At 44.9% G+C, this 11,043-nt stretch overlaps 1 protein-coding gene across 4 annotated transcripts in view; it reads right to left on the bottom strand.

The window, feature by feature from the left end:
* Positions 1 to 11,043, bottom strand: part of ETV6 (ETS variant transcription factor 6) — a 236,345-nt gene that overhangs the window by 26,111 nt on the left and 199,191 nt on the right. For all 4 annotated transcript variants that reach the window (XM_038576800.1, XM_038576801.1, XM_038576803.1 and 1 more), the window contains one exon: positions 9,112 to 9,246. In XM_038576800.1, coding sequence (XP_038432728.1) covers positions 9,112 to 9,246 — 135 coding nt within the window. The remainder of the gene's footprint in view (positions 1 to 9,111; positions 9,247 to 11,043) is intronic.

Below are 11,043 nucleotides of genomic sequence, written 5' to 3'. Positions count from 1 at the left end.
ACAAAAACTGCCTTTGGTTAAAGTTGTGGGCTTTCAGTAGGAAATTTCCAGGGTAAAGCAAAGGCTCAAGCTTCTGTCTCACCCAGAAGGATTGCATTTCCGAGGATCACATTTCCACTACCTCACTTTCCCTAAGGCCATAGATGGTGATAAGAGAAGTTAGTCAGGGAGATGCAAATCAACAGGCCCAGCAGGTAGCTTAATCATCAGCCTCAGTCCACTGTGTTCCACATTCTTCTGGAAGGAACCACTTCCCAGCATGACTTTGTAAAAAATTAGTGGGAACCACACGTGATATAAAGAGCTATAGAGATTAAATGCTCTATGCCTTCCCATGCAATTCAAAATAGATTTTCTACACAAGCTTAGATTTTGTCACCTTCTGTTACGGGTTGAATTCTGCTACAGACACGCCCCACATCCCTCAATTCATATGTTGAAGTCCCAACCCCCTAAAACCTCAGACTGTGACTTTATTTAGAAATAGGGTCATTGCAGATGTCATTACCTAAGACGCGGTCATAGTAGAACAGGGTGGACCTCTAATCCAATATGACTAGTGTCCTTACAAAAAGGAGAATTCGGACATGTAGACAGGCATCGATTGCATGACTGGAAGGGCATGTTCTGCCCCATAGTGATTAAAAATATGTGTCAAACCATAGAACCTTCAGTGATGCCAACCACATTTCAAGTAGTGTCCTGGGTGCAGTGAATGGAAGGAAAAGTGGTCCTTGCTCTCAAGGATATTGTCGTCTAATGGAGAAGGCAGACATAGAAAACACCAGAAAAGGCTAAAGGTGCTGAATTAAGAGTCAGTCACATGCAGCATGCCATGTGAAGAAGGCAGAGATCTACCAATCAAGGAATACGGAGCAAACCACCAGAAGCTAGGAGAGAGGCACAGAACGGATTCTCCCTCCCAGCCCTCAGAAGGAACTGACCCCGTCCTTACCTTGATCTTGGACTTCCAGCCTCTGGGACTGTGAGACAGTAAATTTCTGTTGTTTAAGCCACCCAATTTCTGGCGCTTTATTATGACAGCCCTCCAACACTTCCACTCCCCCCCACCCCCTGCACCCTGCCACTCCTTTCCCACGAGGTTCCACCGAGACCCTGCGCTGACCCTCTGCCTGCCCATCCAGCCCGTTCGCTTCGGCAAGTTGCCACTGAGTCCCCCTGCAGGGCCAGAGACGAAAGCCACCCACCCAGGTTTGGAGTGTACGATTCTCAGATGTGTGAGGTCTCAGACAGTAAAGCCCAAGAGAGCTCCCAGAGTTTTAGAAGCGTGTGCTGACGGAGGCTGAAAGAAACAAAATAGGTGACTTGCAGGAGTCTGGGAGGCTTCATCTGTATGCCTGTGGGCGGAACAACCTCCAAACTGGCTGGCCTCTGTCAGCGGCTCTGTAGGGATGGACGAATGAATGGATGGATGGACAGACACATGGACGGAGGATGGAGAAAACAGCACAGAGGGAAGTCTGCCCACTGCAGTCTGAATACGCCCCCGCACAAAAGAAGTTGAATGAAGAAATCAATAGGTCCAATTAGACCTGGAGTGGGGGAGCCCTGTGAATCATTTATAGGGAGGGGGTCTGGGTGGCACAGAGATAAGTCAGAGTGCTGGAGAGGGAAAAGAAAGAGAAAGATAACAGAGGGCCTCCTGCTCTGGAGGTGAACCCAAACTCCCTCCATCTCCTTATCTCAAAGGGCTATCTTCAGAAAGCACTTCCCTAGGGGTAACAGGAAGTTTCTTGAAAACTTCCTGGCTACTGGGGAGAGTTAGTCATGCATATTAGAGATCTCTCACACTGAAACTTCTGGTTGAATAGAGCCAGCTAGCCCCTGGGCCAGGAGCAGCCTCCACAAGACTGGAGAAAGCCAGAGGAGGGGGCGGGGTGGGGGGGGGGGGGGTGGGGGGAAGCAAGGGCGGTCCTCCCAGAGGTAGACAAGGCCCAGAGGGATGAAAAGAGGCTCTGTGCATGACCCCAGTGCCTCCACACTTTCCCATCACAGTCAAATGCTGCATCAGGGGACAAGGGTCAGAGGGTAAAAAGTCATGCTGCCCCAAGACTCTGAAATACAGGAAGTAAAGCAGGAAGAAGAGGCAGGCCCTAGCAGAGGGGAACAAGGGAGCAAGGGGAATGGGTGCTACCTGGTGCCCTGGGGACAATGGAAAGTCCAGATTTGGGCCTGGTCTTCCCCTGCTAGAACTTCATTATTTCCAGCCAGATCCAAGAATCCCAGAATTGAAAGGGGGTACAGAAGGTTAATCTTGTAGTTCTTAAATGTGAGGGGAGACAGCTGGAAGATAAATAGGTCCCAAAGGGGTCATGGAGGGCCTACCATACCCAGGTACTACAAGGTAACAAAGCACAAGCACTGCTCCTTTTCCAAACAGGCTGTGCAATGAGAACAATTGAGGTTGGCACTTTAAATGTACTTTCCCAGGATGCCTGGGTGGCTCTGCGGGTTAAGCATCTGCCTTCAGCTCAGGTCAGGATCCTGGAGTCCTGCATGAGGCTCCCTGCTCAGTGGGGGATCTGCTTCTCCCTTTGCCTCTGCCCCTCACTCCACTTGTGTTCTCTTTCTCTCAAATAAATAAAATCTTTAAAAAAAAGTATTTTCCCATAGAATGTAACAGAGGGGGCCTGGTTCATCCATGAAGGAGTTCTGGTATCAGACTGGGGAGGCAGCAGGCCCTTCCTATCTGGGATGCACAAGCGTGGTGTTTGCACAAAGTGCCTTCGGTCACAATAATGGGAATGGTCAGGAAAACTGGGGTTTGGAAGTAGGAAAAAACCCCAACCATTGTACAACAATGTGGATATATGTAACACTACTGGACTGTATATAACCTTAAGAATGGCTAACATGGTAAATGTTATGTGTATTTTATCACAACTAAATTTGTTTTAGGTTTAGAACACAACAAGAAGAAAATCCCAACCAAATAGTGGGAAGAAATATCAAATAATGATAAAGAATAACATTTATTGAGTGCTTGCCATGTGGTAGATGTTGTTCTAAGGGCATTTCCTATTAACTTGATTCTTTCTTTATCACATTCAATAGGTACTGACATTATCCTTCTTTTCCAGGTGGAAACTGAGACCAAGGAAGTTAACTCATTTGCCTAAAGCTACAGAGCCAGTAAATGGAGGAGCTGGGATTTGAACCCAGATGGCTGGTATCCAGAGCACACATAGACACTATTATGCTCTTTGGCTCCATCAAGCTTTGTATGATTAACACAGATGTCAGGCCCCAGCCAATGGCCTCCTTGACACTTTAATCATCAACATGATCCCAGCAAGACTAGACAATCAGGAAAGTTTTTACAACTACCAGTAATAGGATGGCTGCATCAGCTAAAAACTTCATCCAACCTGGTGCCTATTCAGCAGCTATACTGAGGGACCAGCTCCCAAGGAGTGACCAGCACCAAGGGGCTGGTTCCCAAGGGGGATGACAGCCAGTGTCTCTGCTCTCAGAAGCCAGTGCCAGACTCTACATTCACTTTTCTCCCAGGCTGGGGGATTTTCTTCATGCTAAGTCCATTCATTCTGAGCAAAGATCTACAGTGGGTTAATTCGGTCCAAATCAGTGTGAGTTTTGAACATCATGAATTGCAGATATACAGTGGTGTCTCAAAAGTTATCTTTGATGGGGCACCTGGGTGGCTCAGTTGGTTAAGGGTCCAATTCATGTTTTGGCTCAGGTCATGATCTTGGGGTTGGGAGATAGAGCACTCTGTTGGGTTCCACAATCAGTGCAGAGTCAGCTTGAGATTCTCTCTCTCCCTCTTCTGCTCCTCCCCTGCATGAGCTCTCTCTCTTTCTCACATAAATAAAATCTTAAAAAAAAAAGTTATCTTTCAGTTTTTTGTCTGTTTAGATTTGGGAGTTTCAAACACCATGAGGAAGAAAAATTATAAGCAGGTTTGCTGGCATCTGCCACATTGTTACCCTGCTCAGGGGACCTGGCATGGCCTCCTAATCTCCCCAATTCTACTCATTGCTCTGCTCCATCTTCTGTTCTGTTTTCAGAGTGTTTGCATAAAACACATGAACAAAAATGTTATTTTGGTTGGCTCCTTCATGTTGCAATGAAATGAACACAGGCATTTAGAGCTTTGTGGACCTAGGGCTAAGTTTTAATTTTGCTACTTGGTAGCTGTGTGATCTGGAGGCTCTTAGCTTCTATCTCCTCATCTGTAAAGTGGGGTTAGCATTACTTTATTTATAGAGTAGCTGTGAAGATGAAATGACTTGGACACCTAAGACCTTAGAACAGGGTCTGGCACACAATAAATGTTAGTTATTATTTTGTTACTATGAAGCAGATCATATACCGTGTCTTCTTTAATTATCTCATTAAAATCGTGTTAGATTTCCTTCCTCCAAAGCAGTCTTTGGGCATGTGGATTTGACACCCTTGGGTTAAGGGTGGAAAGAAAACATTTTCATTAATAAAGCAATCAAAGAGATCCCTGGGTGGCACAGCAGTTTAGCACCTGCCTTTGGCCCAGGGCGCGATCCTGGAGACCCAGGATCGAATCCCACGTCGGGCTCCTGGTGCATGGAGCCTGCTTCTCCCTCTGCCTGTGTCTCTGCCTCTCTCTCTGTGTGACTATCATAAGTAAATAAAAAATTAAAAAAAAATAAAGCAATCAAATAAATGAAAATCTCTGGGCTATCCCAGAATGCATGTCACCCTACCCACTCCCCACAAAGAAATGACCTCTCTATTCTCTGGGCTGTTACCATGTGCTGGTTGTAGGGAGAACTGAGGTCAACTGTTTCAACACTTGAAAGTTCTCACCATTCACTTACTATTTCCAGGTCCACCTGGTGGCAAAGAGCTGCTCCAGGGTAACACTGGTGTCTTAAAAGTGTATCCTCTATTGCCGAAACCATTACAGCACTGCATGGGTGAATGTTTTCAAATTAAAGTGGTTAAACATCACCCCCACTCCATGCTCTTAGATGGGGCAGAGGAGAGGATGGGAGTAGAGACCGATTTTATTTATTCATGAGAGACACACAGAGAGAGAGTGCGCACGCGAGAGAGAAGCAAAGACACAGGCAGAGGGAGAAGCAGGCTCCACGCAGGAAGTCTGACGTGGGATTCGATCCCAGGTCTCCAGGATTAGCAGGCCCTGGGCCGAAGGCGGTGCTAAACCACTGAGCCACCCGGGCTGCCCCTGATCTGAAATTCCTGCTTTTGGTGAAAGAAACATATCACTTTTTTGTTTTGTCTCCTTCCTATATAACTATCTACCTAACCTCTAACTCATGTGTATTATGCAGATAAAAATGAGTCCCAACAAAGAAAAGGGATCCACTTGAACTGAGGCTGTCTGCCATGAGATAAGGGGATGGTGTCACTCTGGATTTGACCACTAAGAGGGGTAATATCACCAGCAGTTCTTGATAGGGTGAGCCAAGGCAGGACAGAAGCGATGTTCAACTGTTTCTGAGCAACACCAAGCAGGACACTAAACTTAGAATTTCCTGGATTTAGTTACCTAAATGGTAACTAAATGTGACAGTAGAAAAATGTGTCTTATTCACCTTCCTATCACCCAGGGAGACGAAGACTTTGGAGGGAATGTAGGACTCGAGAGCAGAGGAGATCTGAGAACGTTCAGTCTAAGCCCTGTTACAACCTGAGAAACCAAGGGCCAGAGAAGAGAAACCCGGCCTTTAAGCTGTATTCTGGCAAAATACAGGCTCTGAGCTTGGTTTCCTGACTTCCAAATCCCATTCTTTAAAAGATTTTTATCTAAGCTGACCATGCGTGCCAGGTTGTCCGGGGTGGTCCTGGTTTGTGCCTGTTGCCCGGCAGGCCTGCTGGTGGAGTTCTGTCTCCCTGTCACAGTGGCTCAGTATGAGTGAGAGATTATAAGGCTGTCTTCGTTGTAGGAAACTGTGTTCTCTTCTCATAAGTAACTAAGGGAAGAGGGTGGCAATGCTGCTTCTCCTGGACCTGGACAGTCCTTGGAGGGCTGCTTTGCCCAAGGCATGACGATGGTCAGAATAGCATACAATATGGAGATTAACGAGTGTTTACAAAATAAAGGGTAACTGGAATTAGTCTGACCGCCCACCTCTCCCCTCAGAGCCCGGAGGCGAGCCTCTGAGCTGTAGCACCAGCTTCCAGTTCTGGCACTGCCACGCAGCTGCCAGGGAGGAAGGCGAGATTTCAATGTCAGGCACTCACATGCGATATCTGCAGGGATCTGTTGCTAGATTAAAACAAGATATGTTTGTGTTGTGACCTCAATTCCCGTTGTGAAATGATGAATATCGGAATTGGTTCAATCAGTGGCAGTGAGGAGGTGAAATCACGGGGAGAGGGTAAATGAAGCTTTGTCTTTGCGCTTCACTCTGCACACCTCACGGTGCCAGGCTGTTCACGGGCCGCCTCCGTTCTACTCTGGAATGTTCCTGTTCTCTTTCCATTCTGCCATAGTATCCCTGCGTCATCAGGTCAACAGCAACATACTTTTACAAAGGACTGAGCCCCCAATTATGTGAAATAGATCACTGGGGATATTTATTATTCGATATGTAGAATTTCACTTCACAGATTTGTCTTTTTTCAGGACCAGATCTTTCTGTGCATCAACAGATGTCCATTTTAGTGTTTTACCATTCACAAGGAAGTGTAGCGGCATTAATTCTAGAGACCAATCATGTTGAGCTGATAGTTTTTCTTTTAGTTTGGAGAAAAGGGAAAGAGGTAGGAGGTATCTGGAGGTAGGGAACTTGTAATGACCCATTCCCCTCTATAGAAGGTCCCCTTGTCACCAATGGCAGACTGGGGGCAGGCAGCCTGTTTAGTCATCTCTGTGCCTTGTACAGCTCTTCTCATTTGATACCATCTGACAAAGACCTAAACTTCCCTTCTCATGTGTCCACCTGTCCATCTGAGAGAATCGGCTGACTGGGCATGGACACTCAGGTCTTGATTCCTGGCTGACAGCTTTAAGTAATGGTCTCTGAGGACACACTACTTCTAAGAGCTGGGTCTGAAGTGGAGCTCACTGGTCCACAGGGTGATGAAGCCCTTGACCTTGGTCTCATTAGCTCCATTCTTTTACCTCCTGAGCCACCACCAGCACCACCATCATAACATTCAAGAGCACAGCTCATTATGGTGTATGTAGCAGCACATCCGTATTTACTTGGTCTGAGAGTAGCTCTGAGAGTTAGCTGGGCTTTCTCTATTGATTAGCTGCTGCAAATGAGAACAACAAACACCTACTTCTGAGTCAAATCAGACCAAGGGATAAGAAAGGATTTGTGGTGTAAGACCAAAAGCTTCCAATCACATCTGGGAATAAAAAGAAGAATAGGAATTCCAAATGGGATTTCTTTTCTTTTTTTTTTTTTTTAAATAAGGAGAACAGAAGGGGCGGGGGCATCACACACCTTTTGTATCTGAGGAGGCAAACTAGGTAATACGATTCTTGCCTTAATGTCAAGCTTCAGTAAATCCACCTCCTCTTCTCTGGAATAGCTGTTGGCTATTATGCAACCCGGAAACGTACGTGGCAGGAAGAGCAAAAGAACAGAGAAGCTGAATTATGTGTGTGTGTGTGCTGTGTGCCTGTGTGTGTGTGTGTGTGTGTGTGTGTGTGGCGGGGGTGGGGCAGCTGCTAAATTAAAAAAGGGCAGAGCTGGAGGCAGAAAAGATGAGAGAAACAGGCAGGGAGCGTGCAAGAGCCGCTCCTTTATCCTCCATCACGAAAGCAAGGGGGCCCTGCTGTGAGCCACTTGGCACGTGGAAGGGATGGCAGGTCGCCTGTAGTCAGGCTCTCTTTTGTGAAGTGTTAATTAAAAAAACAAATACCTTCTCATTTTTTAATTTGCCAACAACAAAACCAAAATATTAGCCCTGCTCTCAAGGAGGCTCAGTCAATTTAAGGAAATACCCCTAAGGAACTGGGTTGTAGGCCTCAAGTAATCTGGTCCTGAGGCTAAGTACAGGTTGAAAAGCATTACTTTGCATCCCTGTGTCTGTAGCCTTACTGACCTGCGACCTGCGTGCACTGGGACAGAGACACGCTGCATCTCTGTTCAATGGGGTGATGCACCAAGTCAGATTTTAATAACTGATTTCTGCACCCAAACACCTGCTTTGGAACGATGTCCAGGGCCACAGTTCAATTCTGGTTCTTTTTCCTGTTAGTTTACTACTAATTTTTTTAATGACTTTTTGACTTTATGACTACATGGGCTTACCAGAGAGGAATAGCACGGGCGCATCAGAAGTAGGCACGCATTTTACCAATGAGCACACCGCAAGAAACCACCTTTGGTGCACGAAAGAGGAACCCCTCGCCCACCAGAGTTCATGGGGTTTGAGTCTGTCTTGTTCCCCCAGCTTTTATTACCCTCTAGTCACAAATTTTCAAAGATCCTCTACCCCCTCTTCCCGCCCCCCATGATTCTCCTTCATCAAAGTCCTCTACATTCTGGCTCCAGCATAACCTCCGCGGACTAGGTTGGCCAAAGCAAAATCTCAATCACTGTTGAAATAGGGTGATGGCTCACAGGGGTTTATTTACTTCATTCTATTTGGGAGAAATCTCTCCGGTTTGACATTTTCTAGAACAAAAGGTTGGTTGGGGGTGGCTAAAAGATAAACCTTATAACCCAAGTCATCTGATGGCTCTCTTGTTCCAGGGACTCACTCCATCCTACCTATTTTCTCTGCCCGGAGCGTTCCCCACTTCACCCTGGCTTATCGGAATTCTGCTGGATCAAGGAAGCCCCCAGAACCACCTGCTTCATGAGGCTGACCCTGAGGCCTCTGCCTGGATGTCATTTTCCTTCCTACTGTCTCTTTAGGATGTCTACTCTTACAGCTACACTTTGCTACTTCTCTATGAACCTCAATTCTTTATGAGATTGCGGAGAATTAAGAGTACACCTCATTCATCCTGCCATTTCTCTCAGTATCTTCTATATAGAGAGCACTCAATACGTGTTTGTTAAACAACAAACTAATCGCACAAGTAAGAACAACTTATCAAATAAATGATGAAACCTTTTGGATTGTCTAAACCTCATACAAGGAAAGAAAAGCCTCCTCTGGTACCTTCTTCATGGTTCTGATGCAGTAGGACTTCTGGCTGCGTGTGTATAGAGTTTCCAGGATGGAAGAACGGTGAAAAAAGAATCCGAGGTTTTCTCTGCTTCAGAATATGCTGAAGGAGTTCATAGAGCACATCACCTGGAAAAAAAAATAAAGAGAACTAGAGCAATGGGAATATTTTAGTTAACAGACTGAGCTTTAACTCTGTGGGTGGCACTGGACTAAAGAGAGAACGGTGAGCCAGAGACGCATGCCACCTACCCTCAGGTAGCACACAGGGGAAACTCATGGGCCGCAGCCATGTGATTGTTTAATTGGATTTTTTAAAATTGTGAAAGTAATATATGAAAAAAAGTTTTTTAAAAAAGTCGAAAACCAGAAAGAAAACAAAAATCAACTAAAATCCCACTGCTAAGAGAGAGAAGTCTTATTTCTACTGTCTATGGTTTTATCTAAGGCTTGTACTAGTTTCAGCTCTTTTTCCTTCCACATTATTGAACCCCTCCACTAGCTGCAAAATGATAACTCATCACAAGGATGCACCTGACTTTATGGGACATTTCAACGATTCCAACTTATTGCTATTATTCTTGGGAAAAATATTCTTTTCACATCAATCTTTGGTTGGATTTCAGATGAACCAAAGAAGGATTATGAAGTCATTAAGTCTGAAAATGTTTAATGTTCCACTGGTAATTCATACATTCTTCATAGAGATCTTCCAAAAGAAAAAAAATGCCTTTCGAACCCACTCCAATCCCAGGCAGGAAGAGAATGAGGATGAAGAAAATGCATTAAGTCTGGTCAGAGGTGCTAACTATTAAAGATAGTCTATAAAGAACTGGCACATTCTGGGATGCTTACCTCCTTTAAAAATACACACGGGCATCACTCCAAGGTTCTACAGTCTCCTGAGAATCATCTCTAGATGGGCAGAGGGCTGGTCTGAGCTAGGGCCCTCTGTTCTATTTGGTATTTAAAGTGTCCAGTGAGTAGTTAATTACAAAAAAAACAAAACAAAACAAAACAAAACAAAACAAAACCCCAAATCCAAAAACCTCAAACCCAAAACCTGTCATGTTCTTGTCCCACCCCTTCGGCTTAGATCCAAGTTCAAAAATGCAGGTGGGTGCTCAAAACCCCTTAGGAGTGGGTGATTAATCTTTAAAATACCACAGGCTTCTGACTATCCCCCTACGCCCTTCCACATACAGATATGCAGTCAACAATTGTACGGAACAATGGGCTTTTGTCTCTAATTTTAGCCATTTTTAACAGATACTTTAATTAACAACTTAATTTAACTGCATATTTTGGGCTATTGCTAAATTATTTTTTTCTTTTAAACTCTGCTTGAACCTGAGAAATGCTCCATATTAATTTCTTTCTTTCTGCAAACCGTTTGTACCAAATAAAGTTCGAGGATATTCTGTCCTAAGTGATTCCTGAGGTGCCCTTGTGTCTCTGCTTTGAATTTGTTCTTTCCTCTACCTTTGAGTTTGGGTGGTTATTAATATTACTTAGTGACACTATTTACTATGATGCTTAAATAAAGCAAAAGACTTTAAAGAGTTGAAGGCAAGCATATCATGTGGATATTTCCTTAGAATGACATGGGTGAGAGGATGCAGAGGTGTTCTGAACCAGACTTTGAAGAATGTTCTGTGTAAGGTGGAACCATGGCACACACGAGTGGGCTTTTTGAGCTGAGAAGGCTTGGAACACATTTAATCTGAACCTAGTAGTCATGGTAATGTCATCTCTGATGAGAGGAGGATACAGAGCCTGAAATACAGTCCTATTTTAATGATTCATATTTTAATCGCTTACAAAAATAAGCCCCTAATCAACACTTTGTTTCTTTTGGTTTAGTGTAATGTCTTCCTGAACTTGTCTTAATTTACATGGCCTCACACCCGCTGGGTTTTATCCTGT

Source organism: Canis lupus, chromosome 27 (genome assembly GCF_011100685.1).
Source record: "Canis lupus familiaris isolate Mischka breed German Shepherd chromosome 27, alternate assembly UU_Cfam_GSD_1.0, whole genome shotgun sequence".
In the NCBI taxonomy this organism is placed as follows: Eukaryota; Metazoa; Chordata; class Mammalia; order Carnivora; family Canidae; genus Canis; species Canis lupus.
Note: the sequence above shows the minus strand (reverse complement) of the source record. Positions and strands in the feature narration are given on the sequence as shown.